The 24428-nt window shown below is 31.1% G+C and overlaps 2 protein-coding genes across 11 annotated transcripts in view; one reads left to right on the forward strand and one right to left on the reverse strand.

The window, feature by feature from the left end:
- The window catches only part of LOC127063178 (acetylcholine receptor subunit alpha-like), a 93821-nt gene extending 78533 nt beyond the window's left edge, over positions 1–15288 (forward strand). For 4 of the 8 annotated variants that reach the window (XM_050992567.1, XM_050992566.1, XM_050992569.1 and 1 more), the window contains 11 exons: positions 857–996; positions 1127–1171; positions 3521–3630; positions 4595–4775; positions 6763–6878; positions 7196–7364; positions 10342–10478; positions 10910–11068; positions 12278–12460; positions 12698–12911; positions 13550–15288. In XM_050992567.1, the coding sequence (XP_050848524.1) occupies positions 857–996; positions 1127–1171; positions 3521–3630; positions 4595–4775; positions 6763–6878; positions 7196–7364; positions 10342–10478; positions 10910–11068; positions 12278–12460; positions 12698–12911; positions 13550–13747 (1652 nt within the window). In that variant the 3' untranslated portion in view covers positions 13748–15288. Of the gene's footprint in view, positions 1–856; positions 1066–1126; positions 1172–3520; positions 3631–4594; positions 4776–6762; positions 6879–7195; positions 7365–7449; positions 7769–10341; positions 10479–10909; positions 11069–12277; positions 12461–12697; positions 12912–13549 lie in introns of those variants that run through there. The other 4 variants (XM_050992570.1, XM_050992571.1, XM_050992572.1 and 1 more) reach the window with 4 other exon arrangements.
- Positions 13443–24136, reverse strand: LOC127063182 (uncharacterized). 3 transcript variants are annotated; one of them, XM_050992578.1, is made up of 9 exons: positions 23992–24136; positions 22330–22447; positions 20481–20705; positions 20105–20397; positions 19876–20028; positions 19684–19795; positions 19362–19542; positions 19124–19281; positions 13443–13785 (listed from the first exon to the last, which is right to left on the reverse strand). In XM_050992578.1, exons 2-8 carry the CDS (start codon positions 22342–22344, stop codon positions 19154–19156), a joined length of 1107 nt encoding a protein of 368 aa, XP_050848535.1. In that variant the 5' UTR covers positions 22345–22447; positions 23992–24136; the 3' UTR covers positions 13443–13785; positions 19124–19153. The 3 variants fall into 3 exon arrangements, with proteins under 3 accessions (XP_050848535.1, XP_050848534.1, XP_050848537.1); XM_050992577.1 differs by lacking the exons at positions 13443–13785; positions 22330–22447; positions 23992–24136 and adding an exon at positions 21540–22272 and having other exon boundaries at positions 18872–19281; XM_050992580.1 differs by lacking the exons at positions 13443–13785; positions 22330–22447; positions 23992–24136 and adding an exon at positions 20794–21507 and having other exon boundaries at positions 18872–19281.
- Between the last annotated feature and the right edge of the window lie 292 nt (positions 24137–24428).

Here is a 24428-nt window from a genome sequence, read left to right on the forward strand (position 1 = left end):
GATTTTAATTCATTTTTTCCAAATCAATTTATTAAGCGATCTGATAGAAAATTATATTCTTTGACAAATGCGTTAATATTTGTGATTAATTTTGAGGCTAAAACCAAAATGAAACATTAGTCCGAAGATCGAAGAAAGTTTCATTTAACGAACGATAGTGAAAAGCTAATAGTGCTCAGAATAAGATAGCAATGGGATAGGTATTTCTTAACGGAATTGAATATATCGAGAATATATTTAAATATGTTAGGAGAGGAAAGTGTAAACGTACATTTGATCAAGGAAAACGAAAAATGGGTAAATGAGGATAAAAGTAAAAATTCAGAGAAAAAAAGAGAGAGAGAGAGAGAGATTCGTTATAAAAATGTAAAAATCATGATTGTAGGCATAAAGTATCATCCTCTCGTTCTCTCTCTCAGAATCTTTTTAATACGCTGTTATTTCGAATTACAAAAGCGCAAAGACAAACGTATACATTCTTTTGATCTTTTCTCTTCAACTTCTGTTCTATTCGTTCCTACTTGCTTTTTCGGTTCTAGCGAAATTAGACGTAAGGTGTAATTTTCAACATTGTTACGCTCGAAACTCGCGTTAATGTCCCTTTGAGCGATCATTCTGATGTTCTGAAAGGCTTAAAAATTTAATTACAACTAAAAGTGAGTACGAGGTCGTACGAAAGAGTTTTATAATAACTACTTCACTTTTAGGAATCGTTGACGATTTTGTAGAAAAAAAAAAAAGAGAGAAAAATAAAAAAAGAAAATATCGTTCGTCTTTTCGTTTACCTGCATTTTTTGAACATAATGCTTTTGTTGTTTTGCATTTTGTTCTTTCTTTTGTTTGTTTTATTATTTAGGATGCTCAGGAAATCCAGACGCAAAGCGACTTTACGACGACCTCCTCTCGAATTACAACAAACTGGTACGTCCGGTGGTAAACGTCACGGATGCCCTCACCGTCAAGATCAAGCTCAAACTCTCGCAGCTCATCGACGTGGTCGGTTGATGATGATGATGATGATGATAATGTGTGACGATGATGATGTCATCGAGTAACTCACGTAAAGTATATCAAGAGTAAATCACATACGATCGTTAACGTCTCTTCCGTTTTGATCTTCTTTCAGAACTTGAAGAATCAGATCATGACGACGAATCTTTGGGTCGAGCAGGTACATATACATGAATACATATGTATATATAATATGTGTATAATTTTATAGATTATTTTTTAATTATTTTTTTATTCATCACAATTAAACATATTATAAGCGAAAAACATATTCGATTAAAGCATAAGAAATATATATGTATATAGGTATAACAAAAAAATAGAAGAGATACTTTCATATATGATGATATAAATAATAGAAATAATTAAAATATGCTCGAATAAAAGTTTACATTGATTATTATAGAAAACAAATTCATTATCAGTCGTTATTAATCAGTCGTTTAATGAAATGTAAAAAGCGATAAATGTTTATTAGGCGATTAAGCCAATTTAAAAATAATGATGCTAAATAAGACAGAGACAGGGATATTGAACATTAAATAGGGGTGGTAAAGAGGGTGGCGGATAGGTTAAAAGCCATGCGGTTATCGATGGACGGGCATACATTACCGTTGATACAAACGGCAGCACACTCGCGTTCGTGCAAAGAACCGCAAGAGAAACTTCGTCAGTGTGTACACGCTCATGTAGTTCCATGTTGCGTACAACCGCTCTTCTAGCTTCAACTCTCTGCCTCGTTGAATCCCCTTAAGATCGATCGTTTTCGTCCTAGCACAATATTCATTTGAAAACGTAACATCAAGAGAGAGAGAGAGAAAGAAAAAAGTTCTTGACATCTCTCTCGAATTAAATAATTATATTATTCACTTAAATACTAATTAGGAGGTAACGATAATTATGTCTGATAATTATATGTACTATCTCTCTCTCTCTCTCTCTCTCTCTCTCTCTCTCTCTCTCTCTCTCTCTCTCTCTCTCTCTCTCTCTCTCTCTCTCTCTCTCTCTCTCTCTCTCTGTCTCTATCTCTGTCTCTATCTCTGTCTCTATCTTAATCAATAAAATTATCTCTTCAACTTTACAAACTTGATACATTTTTTTAAAACACATTTTTTCACGAATCGACTTGACTTATTTATTTATTTTCTTCTTTTATTTTCCTTTTTTATAATATGTCGAATTATATCGAAGCATCTAAATATTGAAAATAATTCTTTCACTATTTAAATAATGTAATTAGTTATATAGTTGTTGTAGAAATAAAATATTTAACGTTCTAAATACTGTTTTTGTTGTAGAGAGAAAATAATGCTAAGATTCTTATAATTATTTTACAAGAGAAAAGAATTCGTTTTAGTTTTTTCTAATTAAGAAAGTTAATTATATCGTTGTTTTATAGATACAACTTCTGTTTAGAGAAAAAATAGAACAATTGAGGCAAAAAGTTTAAAGTGAAAAAATAGAACAAAAATGTTTAATTACTTTATAGAAGGAATGAAATAATTGAAATATTTTAATTTCGATTAAGGAATAATCATAAATAATATTATTCTTCTAAATTTTCACTAAATAATCAGAAATGTTATTACAATTGTAAATGATCTTTAGAATTTAAATGATAATCCACGTAGTTGTGAAAAGTTAAAACTACTTTCAAAGTACAAGATGTTGAATATAAATTTTAGAACCTAATCATAAACCAAAAATCAACATTTTATATTTATGTTTAAGAAGAAGTTTTCAATCATTTTTGCATAAAAATGAGAATAATTTGAACGAACTATCCGAAATTTTTCTATTTTCATAAGCGTAACTTTTGCATCCTGGTGTAACAAGAAAGTCACGTTCCGATTCGTTAGAAAATGAAAAAGAAGAACATTTACCAGCTAAAATCTCCTTCGTTCTCGTCGGACAAACTTTGAAAACTTTAGAGAAATAATTCTAGGGGTCGGCTTATTGCCGTATACATACACATGCATACATGCATACATGCATACATGCATACATATTATTTATTTTCTTTTTCATAATTTCGTTGTTTCGGTTTTCTTTCTTCTCTCGTTCTCTCTCTCTCTCTCTCTCTCTCTCTCTCTCTCCCTCTCTCTCTCTTTTTTTTGAAAACGAAAGAAAAGAAAAGTTTCGTTGCACACAATGGATTGAAAATATCCGGAAAAGCTAAATAGTCGTATGACAAAAAAGAAAACAAACCATTTTCCGCTAGTAGCAGGTCACGCGAAAGCAGATAACGCGTCGAAACATACGAAACATACCCAAAATAAAAAATATATAATATATATATATATATATATATATATATATATATATATATATATATATACATATGTTTATACACACAATATATATCCGTGTAAAAGTATCTACATACGTGTAGATATACGTATCATGTATATTAAACGGACGTGGTTTCAACACAAAACGCAGCACGTTTTTCGTACGGCACGATTAAAGTTCTCTGTTTTTCTTCTTTACATATTTCTTTTTTTTCCAGTCATGGTACGATTACAAATTAAAATGGGATCCGAAGGAGTACGGTGGAGTGGAAATGTTGCATGTGCCATCCGATCATATATGGAGACCAGATATAGTTTTATACAACAAGTAAGTTCAAATATATTTGTTACTTTATTTTTTATATGATAAAAAGTACATGCATTGTATATTTTGCATGTGATAAATAATACGTATATTATATATTTATATATCATACATACATATATATATATATATATATATCAATATTTTTATAAAAATATATATATTTAATAAAGAATACATACATCATGTTATATTATTATTACTTATACGTTTATTTATCTTTTATAATGTGAAAATTTATCTTATAATTATTATTTACGTATATCATCTATTTTAACTATATATCAGGCATCATCTTATTTTATTTCCGGAAATATTTTCGTTATTTGCAATTTTACGGAAAAAATTTTACGACAAAAATTTTCACACAAACATGTTTTTTTTTTTAATAAATTAATTCCTCTTATCATTCTGAATAAAAAAATAAAAAAAGTAATATTAAGAATTCGCGAGTTATTTTGAAAAAATGTCTGATGATTCACACAACTGTAACGAGTCATATTTTCTTTTTTCTTTTAAATTAAAGTTAGAAAAAATGTCAGAGGTTAAGAATTGCATGGTTTCAAGTGAACTTTGTACATATTCATGATCATACCTTTTTCGCAAGTGTACATGCGCATGCATTATTTCTTTTCGCAACTGCACATGCACATGTATTATTGCATTTGCGAGAAAAATATAATCGTAAAATATAATCAATAATCAGATGTGCTCCTTAAAATACTTAACTTTGTCTAGAGAATTTTTTATGTCTGAAAATATATATAGATGCTGAATAATAATAAATTTAAATAATATTATTAAAAGAAAAAAAGAAAAATGTATGTAATACAATATAACAAATATCTAAATATTACCTTTTTTTAAAGCCATTCCATAGCGCAGCAAATATCGATAATTTCAATATACTTAATCGTGTCGATTTTGACTTAAAATATACATTTTTTTCAATTTTTTATATTTATAGCGCCGACGGTAACTTCGAGGTAACACTAGCGACGAAGGCAACGTTAAATTATACAGGGAGAGTTGAGTGGAAGCCACCGGCGATTTACAAGTCTTCCTGCGAGATCGACGTAGAGTATTTCCCTTTCGACGAGCAGACCTGCGTTATGAAATTTGGATCGTGGACTTATGACGGCTTCCAGGTAAGAGAGTGATTTGAAATGAAAATTTTACAGATTTTCTTTATCTTTTCTTTTTGCATGTTTATTCATTAAACAACCTTATCAATGAGTAGCGTTAATTCATTCACATCGATCGCAAAACGTACATTTTAATATAGTCTATATGTAATTAATGTAAAAGTTATTGACAGAATTGAAATCATTTTTATAAAGAAAAAAAAAAGAAAAAGGAAAGAAAGAAAGAAAAAACAAGAAATATTAATACGTTCGTTACCATGAAAAAAGGACCATGAAAAAGGACCACATAGTAATAAATAAAAAATTTTCAATAAAATAATTCAAACGGAATTACGAGAACATTTATTGTAAAAGAGTGTGCTGTTAGCCGATAGTAAACAAATTCTCTTCTCTTTTTTAATCGAACGATATTTTATATTTTTCTATGCTGCATCCTATCACCGAGATTTTTTTTTCTCTCGCAATACGAGGATAACGAGAGCCGAATAAATACGATGAACACGTAACAAATGGACTCTTGGACATCACGACTAGGAGAGTTATTAATCGCTTGAAAATCGATTTTACTCGTTCGCTCGTTGTTGTCATTATTCGTGACCACGAAGTAGGTGATTCTGGAATAACGATAAGTGAACAGAAAGAGGGAGAGAGAGAGAGAGAGAGAGAGAGAGAGAGAGAATAGAGGTTAAAGAAAGAAAGAGAAAGATTTATTTTCTGAACGATTTCATTTTTATTATAAGCTTCGTCATCCAATTCATAAACTGCGAGTAATCATCGATTAATCGTTTCAACATATATTAAATAAATATTACATTTCTGTATATATCGATAAATATAATCAAGATTACTATATTAATTATACAGAATAAAATTATAAATATCTCAATATTTTACAATTTACAATAAATACTCGATTAATCTACGAAAATATGTATATACGTAATAATTACTGATAACGTTATCGAAATATTTTTAATATACAAAGTGTAGAATCATTACATATCTACAGAAAAAAAGAGTAGAGAGAGAGAGAGAGAGAGAGAGAGAGAGAGAGAGAGAGACGGAGAGAGAATAGCATACTATAGATAGTAAATTTGAATATTGCATAGAACATTGGATTTAATATTACGTCGTTCTATCGTTGTTGTTCAGACACGCCATATTTACGTTCTCTCTCTCTCTCTCTCTCTCTCTCTCTCTCTCTCTCTCTCTCTCTCTCTCTCTCCCTCCATTGCATAATACTCACACCAGAGTTATATACAAGCCGGTTATGTAAAACTGGCGAGAATTTGAATATTCGAATGGTCAAGCTCCCGAGCATTCTAATATTCTCCTCTCGAGAGATGAGAGAAAGAGAGAGACGGAAGAGGCATCGAGTAACGCTGATTGATAGCTTCTCCAATGCATATTGTATATCGTATATCAGGCTATTTCAATATCCTAGACAATTGTTCTCTCTCTCTCTCTCTCTCTCTCTCTCTCTCTCTCTCTCTCTCTCTCTCTCTCTCTCTTTCTCTCTCTCTCACTCTCTCTCTCTCTCTCTCTTCGTTTCTCGGACGACAATCAACGAGGATGGTTTCTCCGATGTGGTTTAACCGGGAATCTCTCTCTGGGTAGGGATAGAGATAGAGATAGGGAGGAAGAGAGTAAGATGGGGAGACAGCTTCGGATTTAACGTGCAGATGGATGCAAATGTCAAAGATATCGAACGGCATTCAGGCCGAGAGGGGAAGATCGATAATATCACGAACGGCGATTGTGTAGGTGTCTATATACGTGTCTACAAATGCATTTGCTATCCCATTTGACTTTTTCAATTAACGACAACCTTCACAAACACATCCACGAACTTCTTATATTTCCTTCATTATATTTGCTTTTCGATTAGAAATTCGATCTTACATGTAAGAACGTTTTCATAGGTGTATGTAATCGCGAAATGTGAACATTTAGTCGTCCTTCTCGTTTCCTTCTACCTTCTCTGTTTTAGGTCGACCTTAGACACATCGACGAGATCCATGGCAGTAACGTCGTTAACCTTGGCGTCGATCTGTCGGAATTTTATACTTCCGTCGAGTGGGACATACTCGAAGTTCCGGCCGTTAGGTAATGTAGAAACTTTGAATGAAGTTAAACGCATAGATATAAATGGAACGTGTTCTCATTCGAGGGTTAACAAAAAAATATCAATGAGGTTTCCTTTTTGTTCATTATCTTTAATAAATTCGATTATAATCTCAACTTTTGTTAAATAGATTTATATAGTTATAAGTCGTTCTTGTAAAATCAAACTGTGAAACAATAGTATGACTTAATTACAAAACATCAATATGCAACAAAGATAGTATTTGGATCAACGTTGATTGATTTCTAATCGAGAACAACTATGTCATTTTTTTTCTTTTCTCTTTTCTTTTTTTCAGAAACGAGAAGTTCTACACGTGCTGCAACGAGCCCTATCTCGATATCACGTTCAACATTACGATGAGGCGAAAGACTCTCTTTTACACAGTCAACCTCATAATACCGTGTATGGGTATATCGTTTCTCACGGTACTCGTCTTCTATCTGCCGAGTGACAGCGGTGAAAAGGTAAAATTTTCTATATCAACTGAAAAAACATTCCTTTTTTTTCACTATCCATTTTATTAATTTTATTTTACTTTTTATCGTCAAGCTTCGGGTTCTTCAAAACGTTCGTCGTCCTCGTGATACGGTAATAGATCGAAAATATTTAAAAAGGAGTCCATTATCCTTTTCACGGTCGCTGAGAACTTAAGGGTCCTTGACGTTTATGAAAAAAGGAAGAGAGAAAGAGATAGTAGAAAGCTAGATAGATAGAGAGAGAGAGAGAGAGAGAGAGAGAGAGAGAGAGAGAGAGAAAGAAAGAGAGAGAAAGAACGGATCGATCGACGTAATCGTGAAAGTTTGCCGTTCGAGTTCACCACTCGAGGAACGTCACTTGGTGTGCAGCCGTTGATGCGGTTGATGCCGTTGATTCGGTAGGTCGGAAAAGTTAAAGTGCCATCACCCAGCGTAACCCTCACGTCCTCTTTTTTATCCTCCTCTTTCTCGATTCTCTCTATGTATGTATATACGCGTATATGTACGTATGTATGTACGTATGTATGTACGTATGTATGTACGTATGTACATATATGTCTATGTTGTATTTATATATGAGGAGAGAAAGAGGCGAGAAGAAGGCGTGCCCCATCCTCCTAGGCAGCTCGATGGTTCAAAGAAACCACCTTTCGAAGAAACTAGATCACGATCGAGCCGTCGTCCGTGAAAACCAAGCCGATCAAGAGACAATCGTATCCCAGTCGCGGCCTTTATACCTTCACGTGGACTCTTGACCTCGAACCAATAACCACCGAGTGTGTCCCCTATGTATAATTCAGTCATATTGTTCGCTACTTTTCGCCGCGAGTGGAAGAAGAAAAAAGGAAGAAAGAAGGTGAAAGGAACGAGAAAGAGTCGGTGATCGTCTGGAGGAAGAAGGTCAAACGTCAAAGAGAAAGAGAGAGAGAACTACATGCAGTGAATCTTCGATACAAGAAGTATTTGAGAATGAGAGAGAAAGAGAGAGAAAGAGAGAGGGAGAATTGGGGGGAGGGAAAGTTAGTAGCTGCGAGAAGATACCTTAGACATTGAACATTGTCGTCTTTAGATCAATGCGAGACCCCTGAAACAATGCCTTCTCCGATCGTCCTTCATCCTTCTTCCAACACCAAAAGAATAAACACTATCATCTCTATACTTATGTATATATACTTACGTGTATATATGTACAGGGGTTGGAGGTATCTATGGCTACATTCGAGCACACTTAGACGGCATAGGCGTACGTTTGCAGATAAGATAACCAATTGAAAATGAAATTAATACGAAGAAAAAATTTTCATTATTCTTATAATAATGAATTTTAAGAGATCTTATACTCTGTCTCTCTCTCTCTCTTTTTTTCTCTTTATCTTCTTCCATCTTTAATATTGCTTTTTGAAAGGACAATATTTTTTCTCTTTTTTTTTTATAGTTATTATCTTCAATCGGAAAAGTCATATTCGAAATTATTATTTATAAATTGGTTATTTATTATTTATAAAGAAACTTTAGTTTAATCCACGTGATATTGATCATTGATAATTCATTAATATAAATACATTCATTTATATTAATCACGATGATATATTATTAATAAGTACAAATCCTATCAATTTTCTCAATCATGGATAAATCCAATATAATCATTTGTATTAATCATATAACAATAAGTAATAAATTATTAATAAGTATCAATCCGAGTTATTCTTTTTGAACGAATGCGAATCCCATCATTGGTTTTTCGTGGATTGAATTTTTAACGGTATTTCTTATTGCCGGTGAGGCCTCTCTCTCTCTTTTTCTCTCTTTTTCTCTCCCTTTCTCTTTTTCTTTTCCATTATCGTTCGTTCCTCTACTTTTCCCAATTCGGAACGAATTCGGTATGCTCGCATAAATCTTGCAAACCGCATACTCAGCAAACGAATCGGCGTATGCCTTTGGTAGTCGACGCCTATGATTGCATATACATTTGGGGTTACCGGTGACGTCACGACCTTCCCTCATCACCTTCTGAAACGTGACACGGACTCTTAAGTGTATTGGAAAGCGTTCTCATCATTCCTTTGCCGCTCTCGAGGGCCTTTCTTCTCCTTATTGTAACAGATTTTCTACTTTGACAGCTACCCTCTGAAGTTTGACTCCAAGCAATCTGTTTCTTCTATTTTTTATTATTATTATTATCTTTTTTCTTTTCTCTCTCTCTCTCTCTCTCTCTTTCTCTCTCTCTCTTTCTTTCATCTTTTTATCTTTCTATATCTTTTATTTTTCTTCTCACATTTATCGATCGTCGCATGAATTTAACCTTTTATCGCATGCTCATTTATTTACTTATTAATCCTTCAATGAATGATTTTTTTTTGGGATGGAAGGGAAATTTTTTAGGATAAAATAATATTATATTAAAGTATACTATACCACTATTAAGTAAATATCGAAAAGTGTAAATAATGGAAAAAAATACATTATCGTAAATTTGTTTGTTCCTTTTTTACGAAATTTAATGAACAATTAATTATTCATGCAAGTGCTATCATTTAATATTAACACACGCGTCATTTACGAAGTTCTTTTATGAAAAACTTTATAACAAATTAAAATGTTATAAATAAATATATTAATAAAACATTAATGAATATGTTGCACATTAGAGTGGATTAAATTTATGAACGTATATACATTGAGGAGAGTGCTAAGCATATCGATGATAAATAAAAAATCTTTCGGAATAATTCATAGTCTTGAATCGTCATTATTGAAATTTACGAACACTTTTCCAACATTCGCTTTTTTTTTCCTTTTTGAAGCAAACCTTTTTTCTTACGTCATTTGATATTCGTTAATTAATAACGCAGTAATCACAAAATCACGAAGATTTAAACAGATACGACAACCGTGTCACGATGACGTTATGCCCATTGTAAATTTAAAATGAAAATACTTTTATTCGTACGTATGCACACAGGTCAGCCTATCCATTTCGATTTTACTCTCGTTGACTGTGTTCTTCCTTCTTCTGGCTGAAATCATCCCACCCACGTCACTCGTTGTACCGCTTCTTGGTAAATTCGTCCTTTTCACCATGATTCTAGATACTTTCAGGTACATATAAATATATATTTATTTTTTTTATATATATAATATATGTAAGAATTAATGCCATTATATCTATTATTTATATTAACTTTAAATTAATTAAATGTTAAGTACAAATAACATATAAATTTGTTTATTATAATCGAATGAACAAATCATTCCTATCTAAATTAATCTCTTGGAGATCAGAGTGTATCTAAATGATTAAAAGAAAGGAAAAAAAAAATACAATGAATATTTTTAATTCATTATTCATTCTAAGAACATGACAATTAATTATAAAAAAAAATCTACGATGCACGCTCCGACCTTCAAAAAAAAAGAATTGACAATTGAAATACTACGTACTAATATTATTGTTAATAAAAAATGATCACAGATTCGTGTTAAAATCGATATAATTGGTCGTGTTATAAAACGCACTCTTACTTTTCCAGCATATGCATCACAGTGGTAGTACTCAACGTTCACTTCCGTTCACCACAAACTCACGTGATGGCACCATGGGTTCGCCGTGTCTTTATCCATGTCTTACCAAGATTACTCGCAATGCGCAGGTATAATACAACTTCGAAGAGAACCGATTACGATTCCAGGCAAGATATATTCCATATTGGAATCATGCCATGATGCATTAAATCGGCATTAGCGTGTTGTAGGTGGTGACCTTAATGTCACCTTTGTCCATAACCATACATGTATACATACATACATATACATATATATATATATATATATATATATATATACCTTTACCTTATCTTTACCTATTATATATATCTTAAAAATAGTTGCAATATATTTTCAGAAAAATGTGCATATATTATAATATTGTTGTATATATACATATATATATATATATGTATGTGTGTATATATATAAAAACATATATTTACATTTATACGTATATAACACACCGTAGAGAGCATGAAAAGATACTCGATGGAACCATACAGCCTTCAGCACATCTTCTTTCCATAAGACCACCGGCATCTCCCACATAGGAACGTGAAATATCAAACGTTGGATACCTTACCTTAGAATGACACTCGGACGCCGTTAAAAAGATGCAAATGCGTTTATATTATCGGCTTGTATATAGAAAGCAATCTCATTGTTAAGGGTAGCTTTATAGTAAGACCCTGGCACCGTAGTCACTTCAAAACTTATCGAATATCAGCATATTCAAACTCGAACAAACGAATTCCCATTAAGATCGAGCGGGCCAAAATGTCTTTTTAAAGGCACACGTATCGTAGTCTCTCATCACGCACAACGTACTACTTATCTCTTTATTGCTAGAAGCATGATGTTCATCGTATTCAAGTATATAATGTTTTATCTAAATAGTAGTTGTTCAATTTTATAACTTTTACATTCATTTTAATGATAAGATTCAATGCATAACTAACTGCTTTTTTAAATATTTGATATTTATATAATATTCTCAATTAAATTGCTGCATCATTTAATAAAATTAAAGTGATTGAAACTATAATAAATTAATTCTTCTATTTAATATTGTATATTTCGTTTGTTATGTGAAAAATATTTCATAAAATCTCGCTCTGTACGTTCCATTATATTGGCACTTTATCATTATAATTGATTATTAATTATTATTAAATATTAGATATTCAAATGTGTTAATATTAACAACTATATAATTTTCATGCGTATAGCCAATCAATTTCTCTTTTATATGTAAAATTCAAAACTGGTAAAGTGTCAATTGCCATGTCAATGCTTTTTGGTTTTTTGTAATACTTGTTAATTAATTTTCTGATTTTTAAATATATATATAGGCCGCAGTATGAGATAGATAAACGTAGTATAGGCGGACAACATGGACAACGGGTGATGGTCAGAACTTGCAATGGTCTTGAATTGAGAGATCCATCTCTATTCGTTGAAACTTCAGCTTCGGAGTTGGTTGAATCTTCTGTTCTCTTCCCAAGTTTAGACTCGCAAGACGAACTTCATCCTCGGTATGAATATAATGATTTATATGTGTACTTCATAAAACATCATTTTTTATTAGAATCAAATTTCCGATATTACTTTTTTCTTTCTTTTTTTTATGTTAATAATTGCTGTTGATAATTATCTAAAATTTATAACATAATTTATGGTGTAACTTACTTTTTTTAATTTTACGTAAAATTTATATTTTTCAGCACACAGACCGTTCTTTTATTCCTCTATTTTCCCTTTTTTCTTCTCAGTGAATTAGAAGCAGTAAATTTAGGAAGTGCGTGTCGTATTCACGGCTCGCCTGCAGCCACTGTAGCACCACCACCTCAGCTCCCAACGGAGGAAAGCGTTGATGCTCTCTGCAACACGCTTCATCACTGGCATCACTGCCCAGAACTGTACAAGGCCATCGAAGGCATTCGTTTTATCGCCGAGCACACAAAAAGGGAAGAGGACTCTACCAGAGTATGATATTCCTTTGGCAATTAGCCGTAATCAAATTCAAATATAGTTTAGCTCTCACAAATTCGGATTAACACGTTATCTTTGAAACATAAGTTTGTTCTAAAAATTCGTAATGATTTTTAATGAAAATTCAAACTAACTTTTAATTATTTATGTATTGTAAATATTTTATTTTATTTTACTTTATTTTTATTAATTTTTATTAGCCTCTGAAAATAGGCGTTATTCTAAACTTAGTCGATAATGTTGCTTGCAAACGGCATCTATCAGTATGAAGTTTTGTAATCCTTGAAATAGGCAATATGTTTATAATAAAGCTCAAAAGTTTCCTATCAATAAATGACGTTCGCAAATGACATTATCAACGTAATTTGGATGCATATTTTCAAGCGAGACATTTAATATTTGCATAAATGATTACAGAAAATCGATGCATAAATATAACTTACATAGTAACGAGTAAGTAATACGGGGATTGTAATGAGGAATATTATAAATTCTCATACATCAAAATATTGTTTTAGAAACAAATTGTTCGTTTGGAAAATATCTTTTAATGTTAATATTTGTTAACAAAATTATTACGAACGTATTACGATATAAATGAAGACAGTTGACATTACATTTGTTATTCGTAGGTCAAAGAAGATTGGAAATATGTTGCGATGGTGCTCGATAGGCTATTCTTGTGGATTTTTACACTAGCCGTGGTTGTCGGTACGGCGGGCATAATATTACAAGCGCCAACTTTGTACGACGATCGCGTCCCTATCGATGTACGACTCTCCGAGATCGCCTCCACCACTGCCAAGCCACACATCGTTACAAGCCTCTGAGGGCCAATTGCTAATTACCCCGTTACCCTCACGTATACCTACAAACACAAAAGACACACCCATTGTAAACAAAACAATGTGTCAGAAGTAACGACTAAAAGACTGAAGTCTCGGTGAGTCTTCGACTTTTATTAACGATTAATTCTTTTGCTCGTACGTTCGATCGTATATGTTTACACATACGATATATATGTATGTGCACGTATGTACGCGCGTACATGTACGACGAGCGAAGAGAAATAGGGAAAAAAAAAGTAAAATTAAATAAAATTAAATAAAATAAGAAAGCAAAAGTCGCGCGCGTACCAAGCTTTCGACCCGTGACACAACGAAGATAAAAAGAGAGTTCGAAGGTTTGTGAGAAGAGAGCCGTGCGATAAAATTCTCAGAGCTTAGAAAAATGAAAGACTTTCTCTTCTTAATTTCTTCTTTTTTTTTTTTGTTTAATTTTATATGAAAATTATTAGTTTTACATCAAAACGACTCGAATAACTTAGGAATATATTTATACGTAGAGCCAACATCGCCCTCCATTATATTGTAATATCTCCTTTCTATGGTGTTATCTCTGAGAATTGTGTCATGGGTACAGCGACATGTATGTGTGTGTGTGTGTTTGTGTAACGGAGGAGAACATTTAGCAACAAAACAAGTATTTATTCGCCGCACCGTTCGACGCAAGCACAGCCTCTCTTTTCGGGGACCGTAATATGTTGCGTATAGAAAGTCACAATGACATTTAATGAAGGTAATAAATAAATTAAAAAAATATATATAAAAAATATATATGTATTATATATATAATTAGGATCAAGCGATTGAAACACATACATACCGTAGAGATAATACAAATGAGAAAAAGAGAGAAAGAGAAAGAGAAAGAGAGAGAAAAGAGATCTTCAAAGTTCAAGTAAGTTCAATTTTATGCCAGATGCATTTGAAAGAAACGAAATCGTCGTAATTACTTTTTTTTTCATTTTATCGAATGTTTCGCCATTGAAAAAAGTCAATTTACAAAGGGTTGACGGAGTTAATTGTGCCGAAGGATCAACAAGGATTCAAGACTGAAAGTTCAGGAACGATAGATTTTCGTTCAATTCTCCTCGCTTTCCTCGTGATCATTGTTACTCGATGCGGACAACATCCGTCACCCTAATTTTCTTTTAACGTCGATAATTATCGTTTACAAGCAGGATTGGGTACATATTTTAAATCAGTCAATTTTATCGAATAAAGTTTTCGGTTCTACAGATATTTTGTAATAGTTATACAAAAAATAATAATAAAATATACGAATGTCCGAACGACTTATGCAAGTGAATTGAAAGAAAAACTCGATTTTAAACGATAAATTCATCGGAATATATGAAAGGTGATTAAAAAATTTCGAGTGACATACCGGTTATTAGAAGAGTATTCTAATTGAGAAAAAAAAAGGAAGAACAGAGGGAATAAGCAAAGAAGAAAGAAAATGAAATGTTTAAAATACGTGCTCATCCTGTTTAACCCTCCCACACTCCGAAAAAAAAAACATGTGGAAATTCTTATAATTATAATACTATATTACCGAGACTTTCTCGTCTTGTTGTACAGAAAAGGAAATTGTAAAAAAATGGGACCGAAATATATTTTACATTTATAGCTTTGGTCATTGTCGTGGAGATCACCGCAGTGCACCACAATGCCTTTCAACGATAAAAAAAATATTTATGCTGAGACTATAAATTTTTGCTTGTAGATTTAAACAAGAATCACACGATCTAGGACTGTCAATATTCAAATTTTCGTGTTCGATTCGCGATAACGCGAATATACTGAAGTGTCTAATCTTTATTTGTAATATAACAAACACATACACATATGCACATGCACACATACAGAAAATACACATTATTGCACACAAACATAAACATATAAATGAAGATATATACATATACATATATGTATATCTTATTTATAAAACAATTCAACGTTACTTTACGAATATGGGAATGTAATTTTAAAGAACTTGATATATTCGAAATTATGGTGCCTGACAGACAAGTACGATTGAGTTTTAAGAATACTTTTATATATTCTGAGAAGGGAAGTTACGTGATACGTTATTAAAAATTCGCTGATCGCCCAAGTTGAACGACGTGATGTTTCGATTGCTTGCGTAAGTCTTTCGGATATATGTATAGAAAAAGTTCATGTATTCGAATATTCCGAATGACAAATGATTTTGACTTTTGGCAGGCCTATTGTAAATGTAAATGGCATGGAATTCAACGACGCCTGTTGCAGACTCAGAAAAATAATCGTTTTTCCAAATATTTACATCGAGCCTGTAACATAGGGGCCATATTTTCACAAAGAACAAGGTGCGTGTGTCTCTCATTAAATTAAATTCTAAATAATATCTGCATCATTAAGGCGCAGAGAACTGGGTGGGGCCTAAACGAAATTTAGCCGACTCAACTTTTATTGACTCATACATACATACATATATATATATGTGTGTGTATATATATATATATATATATAATTTGTAATAAGATAACTTTCATATTTATATTCGTTCTGAAATCACACATAAATAACTTGTCGATATTTATTGTACATTTTATCGGAGTGTATGAAGACAAAAATTGTTTGTTATATACAATCGCATTCCAATAATTTACTGTCTTCCCAAGGTACTAAATTTGCAATTTAATTTACGATGGTAGCCAAATCTCCACCGTACTGCTATCCTTGCCAAGAAAAGTAGAGTCTGATTGGTATAAAATCGTTAGTTAAAAACGTATATGTGCGTATAGTCCGCTTTGGAGATAAAGTAAATAATAATGTGCTATTTAGCTTTTGAATCTATTGTATCATTTTTTATAATTTATCGTTTATGAGATGAAGCTCTGTGAATGAAGCTTTTATAAAAGGCAAAAGGCACAAATATGTTATGCAATATAGTAAATCTTATTAAAGTAATTTCATTGCATAAAATACTAAAGAATTTAATTAGACACACATGAACATTTTTTTAATAACTATTAAATTGTCTTTATAATTTAAATAAATTTAAAATTTAATTTAAAATACAAAATTACAAATTAATATAACGTATTGAAAGGACTAATTTCATTTTACTTGTCGTATTAAGGCTGGATTTATATAAGTTTCGGAGAAATTTAATTTTTAGATATGAGAGCGTGAAAGCATATGAGTGTGTATGTAACAAAGAAAAAGAAAAAGGAAAAAAAAACATTGATTATTATGAACAAGATTACATGTTATGGAAGTAAGTACAGTGATAGTTATTTAATGTAAGTTGCATCTAACGATATACATAAATATATATATAAATAACCATTACTCACTCGATAAAATAATATAGCAAGATATTTTGTGAGTGTGTCTATAAACTCGATTAAACTTATATGATAAACTGACGTTGTCTTGATTTACAAAAAGGATATATGTATTTGTTTCGATAGAGAAAGGAATTTTATAAAGGTGTTATATATGTGAGTGTCATCATTTATGAAAGCGCCTTATTCAGCGAGTTTCGTACAAATTTCAATAAAAACATCTTCATCATTTCAATCATTTCCAAATGTTGCAGGGATCTATCAGGTTACGCGTAGCGCATGGCAGATATATTCGTTCGTTAACTATAAATATTGTACGTTTTCCTATTGCATTTTCATTAACATTAATTTTCTATCTGCTTTCTATAGATTAGAAAAGATATAATAAGCATTTTTACTTACAACTTTTTCCTTGTATTAAATGATACTTGACTGAGCCACCTTTATAGAAACCTTTCTTACGAAAGGACATTGTAATTTTAGTAAGCAAGTAATATTTAATATATCTTTTAGCGCAGTCTGTCTAAAAGAAGAACAGAAAAAAAAAAGAAAAAAAAAAACTGTCATAAAATAAATTTTACCGAAACGTTTTGAGAAACACGTTATGTCTTGTAAAATATACTTACGCTCATAATTTTTAACAAATCGATTGAATTAGAAATTGAAATCACTTATTGTAATAAACAACCGATAAGTTTTAAAATATTACCTACGTATATTTTAAAGTTTTAAGATGTATTACATGATTAAAAGTATATGGTCTTCTTACATATCCTCTTGATCGTCCATTCTGTTATATTTTAAATTTCTATATTTTTGTTGCTAATAAAATAAATAAAAAATAATAATCTATTAATCTAGACGTACTAGAGCAGTTAGAGAAAAACTCTAAATGGCGAAATAAATAATAAGTAGCTTCCTCTTCGATGCGTAAGCTCAAGTGATATAAATCTAATCTCTATGTATCTACAATTATATTTTCGTTGAAGCAAGAACTTTTTCTTTTCACGAAATTTCTGTATACTGAGGATATCATCGTTTATGTTTTAAAACAGCAAAGAGATGCAAATTGCTCCATCAGATGCGCTGTAACGTAACCTGCTCATGGTATACACACATCAATTGTTCATTATTATAGTAAATACAAGTTTATTTTCAAGCCCCATAATATTCCACAGTTCTTTGTGTCTGATAAATCGAGTCAAGCCTACTTTTGCATAAATATTATTATTTATCATCCATATTTATATCTCGTTGCAATAAAAGCAAGCTCGGAATATAATCTGCATCGAATCCATAGAATTGCATTAAAAAATTGTTATTTCTGTAGCATACAAAGCATGTCGGACAGATAAATATGAAACAATTTTTCATTTGTGTAAACTTTTGATGCAATTGGATAAGACATCATCATCAAAAAATTTATTAAATGTTTGACGAACTGATTCATGTTACTCCTGTAATAGCATTTACTGGCAATTATTAAATGTTTTAAATTCAATTCATAATTAACGAGACAACGTTATAAAATAGTATTTTTAAATACCTACCCTGATAAAACAAGCCTCATGATTATTTGTAACATTACTGGAGCATCTAGCAAACTGCTTACTTCACTTTTAAATAAAATAATGCATGGTAACAGCAATTGGCTAGATGCTCCGTTTAATTATGATCATATAAACGATGATGAAACTTTCTACATAACAGGTATATATCGATAAAATTGTCGAATAAACTTGATTTTTGTAAAAAAGAAAAATCGTGGTATTGTGAATTCATTTTAACGTACACTATTCACTTTATTTAACATCTGTTCATAAATTTTTTGCAAATATTCCTATATATGTATATGTATATGTATATGTATATGTATATGTATATGTATATGTATGTGTATATATATATATATATATATATATAACATAATGTAATTTTAATTTATCGACCAAACACTATTACATATATATTTATAAACGACAAAAAAAATAAACAAAAAATTTAAGAAATATACATCTTAAACACAAACCAATGTTACATGGAAAAACATGTAATTATTTTAATGTATTTCCTCCACAATTTCCGTGTCATTTGCGTCGGATATGAGTTCGAGATTACTCTGGCATTGAGAGTTCGTTTCTTTTGCATTTCGTATCCTATTGATCTTCTTCTTAATTACCATTGCACCTTTTTGTAAAAATTATATATAATAAACCTTCGTTTGAATTGAAATAATCATTATATAATCAAATTTCGAAGAAACCTACATAATAATGCTTGCCAGAATTCTTTTTTCTTTGGTGATTTAGTATTAACTGATTTCTTTAAAGAATTTATATGCCTCCTTTGTATATTAGCAAGTTCAATAGCTTCTTGAGAAGGTGGTGGAAAAAGGCAAATTTCAAGCCAATGAGCTGTTTTACCGCATCCACAAAGTCTTAACCATATCTAAATTATTACACTCTTTTAGATTATCGCATTAGAGAAATAATAAAAATCAATAAGTATTTTTATTATGAGGATTCATATGCCAATTGGCCATATGAAATTAATTTTTGCTCAATCCTAATATATAATAAAAATCTTTACCGAATCCAAACATTCTGCAACAAACCATAACCATAAAGCAAGATCCACTTTCATATGATTCACTTTTTCTGGCCACATCAGTTTAGGTACAAAAAATACGTAAAGATAAACCCTGGTTCATAAAATATTTATAAATTCGTTCAGGTAATCATTCTCTTTGGGAATATATATAAAAATATCTTTTGTACCAACCAATTGAGACAGTGAAACGAGAATAATATTTTAGCGAATACTTTCCCAGCTTTACCACTAACTTGAGTAGTACATAAAAGAATCCTGCAAATATCTATTAATATTATATCAAGAGCTCTATAAAATAGGAAGGCATTCTCTATCACACACCACCTAGAAAAATAAAAGTTTAGAATATATTTTTAACATAAAATTATAAAAGATATAAGATTATTTTTGAGACAATTACTTTTGATAAAGCATATTTAAAATGAAAGATGCAAATAATAAATTTGCCAAGCCTCGAATCCAAGTACTATGACAAATAATCGCAACACCTGCACGATGAAAAAAGAAACTTTTGTGCAAAACAATTGCCAATTCCTTATGCGTTATATTAAATCCATGAGAAGAAAAATTTAAATTCTCGTTAGGTATAGACATGACATAGCAAATGCTACCAAAGCAAAATCCACAATTCCATATTGCTTCAATTATTCTATATCTTTGTGTCAATGGAATACGCATACGACGAAGTAGTGACTGTAATAAAAAAAGTGGTAATTGATAAAGACAATAATAATATATAAGATATAAAATATAAAATTATAATAAATGCAACTTACATTCAGACATTTTTCATAGACAAGATAAAGAGCTGCCCAAAGTAAAATGAAATATCCTAGCAGAATATCTACATTTTTAGTGCTATTATTGTTTCCAGTAAAGTCTTCAGTTATAATCCTCTTATCCCAAATATTCAATGGGTATGGTAAAAAGTTGACGATGTCCATTAAAGAATACAATTTAATTGCAAAAGTGCTTGTTACGTCTTGAAACATGTTTGAAATCTATTTAAATCAGCGAATACTTTTTATTTTCAATATATTTATTAACTGCTATCAAATTTTACAAATTTTAATGACTTTTTATATATACTTTTTCAATCATTTCATATTACACACGAAATATAGACAGATAGATGGTTTAAAAAAACGATAAATAAAATACGTCATCGATGATCTTATATTAAGACAAAAAAATTAAGCAAAAAGAATAATTATTTGTCTAAAATTAATGAGTTAAATTTTAGGAACTCGAATAATAAACCGTGCAGACTAAATAATCTCAGATTAAAATGTACGCATTACGTTTCCCGGCTTGACATAATTAGTACTGTCAGGTTAGTATAACTAGTCAAAAATATTACTGCCGCCATCTATCGTGAAAATTGAAGACTAATAAAAATGTAATCGGCGCCATCTACTAGGGAAATTCAAAATTACAAAATTAAAAATTAATAAAATACGACACTAAAAGCGCCATCTGTTGGGAAAGATGAGAATCAGGAAATTAAGACTATAAACCCTAATCCTTAGGAATAGCGCCATCTACCACAATTGTAAGGTTACTATACGCGGTAAAGATATGTAACTGGCGCCATCTAGCGAAAAAACTGAAGATTATAAAATAATAAATCGATAAAATTCCCAAAAGAAATAATCACGGAGTAATATGTATGCTTTACATTTTACTGCGTTATACATTGAGTATTGTCAGGTTAGTATACAAAGGAGGAAAATGTGATCTAGGTCATATATCATGAGAACTGAAAACTATTAAATTACATATCAATACAATTCAGGAACTATTCAAGAAATAATATCAGAAAATATCATACGTACTACATTTCTCAGCATCCTACAATCAATATTGTCAGAATAGTATACAAAGGAGAAAAATACTTCTGATACCCTTTACATTGAGATTTGAAGATTACAAAATTACAACGAGATAAAATTCCTAAAAGAAATATACTAAGCCTAATATGTATGCAAACATTTCACTGTGTAACACATTTAGTATTCAGGTTAGTACCAAGGAAAGAAAATGTGATATACGCTATTTACCGTGAAAATTGAAAAATAAAAATGTAACTGGCGCCATCTACCAGGGAAACTCAAGATTACAGAATTAAAAATTACTAAAATACAACGCTACAGGCGCCATCTGCCATGAAAGATGAGAATTAGTAGAATACGACTCGATATAAATTCTGAAAGTGCTGAACCTTCACAATAGCGCCATCTACCACAGAAATGGAAGATTAGCAGAATTCATATAAATATAACTCTGGAAAGAAAGAAAGCCACTTTACAATGTTAGAATTACATTTCCTACCGTCAAAACAATTCCAATTGTAAGATTACTATACACGAGAGAAATGTGTAACCAACACCATCTACCGAAGAAACCAAAGATTACAAAATAATAAATCCATAAAATTCCCAAAAGAAACAATCACGGATTAATATGTATGCTTTACATTTCACTGCGTTATACATTGAGTATGTCAAGTTAGTATATAAAAGAGGAAAATGTGGTTTAGGTCATATATCATGAGAACTGAAAACTATTAAATTACATATCAATACAATTCAGGAATGAAATAATATCAGATAAAATCATACGTACTATATTTCTCAGCATCCCACAATCAGTATTGTCAGAATAGTATACAAGGGAGAAAAATACTTCTGATACCCTTTACATTGAGATTTGAAGATTACAAAATTACAATCAGATAAAATTCCTAAAAGAAATATACTAAGCCTAATACGTATGCAAACATTTCACTGTGTAATACATTGAGTATTCAGGTTAGTACCAAGGAAAGAAAATGTGGTATACGCTATTTACCGTGAAAATTGAAGATTAATAAAAATGTAACTGGCGCCATCTACCAGGAAAACTCAAGATTACAGAATTAAAAATTACTAAAATACAACGCTACAGGCGCCATCTGCCGTGAAAGCTAAGTATTAGTAACTCGAAATTAGTAATGCAAAACATGCACAATACATTTTTCACACCACCCAGTTAGTATTATTAAATAAGTAACAAGGGAGGGACTGGCGCTATTTACTCTGAACAGAGAAGATTAGAAAATTATATATGGATAAGATACTCGAAAGAAATAATCTCAGACTAAAATGTAAGCATTACATTTTCCACAGTCATAAAATAAGAATTATTAAATTAGTATATATTAACGGAAAATAAGAATTGTGTCATCTACCATAAATACTGAACATTATAAGATTACATATCGATAAAATCCCGGAAAAAAATAATCTCAGATTAATATGTAAGCAAAACATTTCATGGCGTCATTCACTTAGTATTGTCAGAATAGTACCCAAGAGGGGAAATTGGATCAACTTGAATCCAAATTCAAGATTACAAAATTTCAAATCGATAAAATAACCAAAAGAAATAATATTAGATTAATTGTAGGCATATTTTTTTACAACGTTAACCAAAGAGTATTGTAGAGTTAAAATACAAGGAATGTGAACTACACAATATGTTTTGTAAAGTGAAGATTAGTAAATTACATATCGATAAAATTCCCGAATAATATCATCTTAGTTTAAAATATGCCCGTTAGATGTCACTGCATCATCCAATTAGTATGACCAGGCTAGTATAGTAGGAAAAAAAAACTGTCACTGGCGCCATCTAACGTGAAAGCTAAGGATTAGTAAATTATATATCGAAAAATTCCTGAATGATATAATCCTAGTTTAAAAGATGCCCGTTAGATGTCACTGCGTCATCCAATATGACCAGGCTAGTATAGCAGGAAAGGAACTGTCACTGGCGCCATCTGACGTGATAGTTAAGGATTAGTAAATTACATATGGAAAAATTCCTGATGATATAATCTTAGTTTAAAATATGCCCGTTAGATGTCACTGCATCATCCAATATGACCAGGCTAGTATGGCAGGAAAGGAACTGTCACTGGCGCCATCTGACGTGATAGCTAAGAATTAATAAATTACATATGGAAAAATTCCTGATGATATAATCTTAGTTTAAAATATGCCCGTTAGATGTCACTGCATCATCCAATATGACCAGGCTAGTATGGCAGGAAAGGAACTGTCACTGGCGCCATCTGACGTGATAGCTAAGAATTAGTAAATTACATATGGAAAAATTCCTGATGATATAATCTTAGTTTAAAATATGCACGTTAGATGTCACTGCGTCATCCAATTAGTATGGTTAGTATAACAAGGAGGAAAACATGACTTGACTGTCTGAACTGAAAAGTAGTATATTACTTACCGATAAAATTCTCGAAAGAAATCTCTATATATTGATAAGTTCCAATACGAACTGATGACACACGAGATAAGTATTATACGTTTTTTCAGTAGGAAATGTTCAAGGGTATTGATCTTTCCTCGTTCGTTAATACTTCGGCAACGTGTTAGACATTTTTCTTATTATATTGTATGCATTTATTTTTATATGCACTTATTTTTTGTACGATTCCTTATGTACTCAATTAATATATGCAATGTATATGCAATATATATGATTCCTTCATTCCTTGATGAACGAAAATAAATTTTTATACGTAAGCATGGAAAAATCTATTTTTATTATCGTTTCAAGGAAAAAATGTAGACGAAGGTAGTTTAATCTTCGCTAGATGTCCTCACGAGACAAAATCGATAAAAGGTCGATATTTCTCGGTCACAGGATAATTGTTGCGTTCA

The sequence above is a fragment of the Vespula vulgaris genome, chromosome 4 (genome assembly GCF_905475345.1).
Source record: "Vespula vulgaris chromosome 4, iyVesVulg1.1, whole genome shotgun sequence".
Taxonomy (NCBI): Eukaryota; Metazoa; Arthropoda; class Insecta; order Hymenoptera; family Vespidae; genus Vespula; species Vespula vulgaris.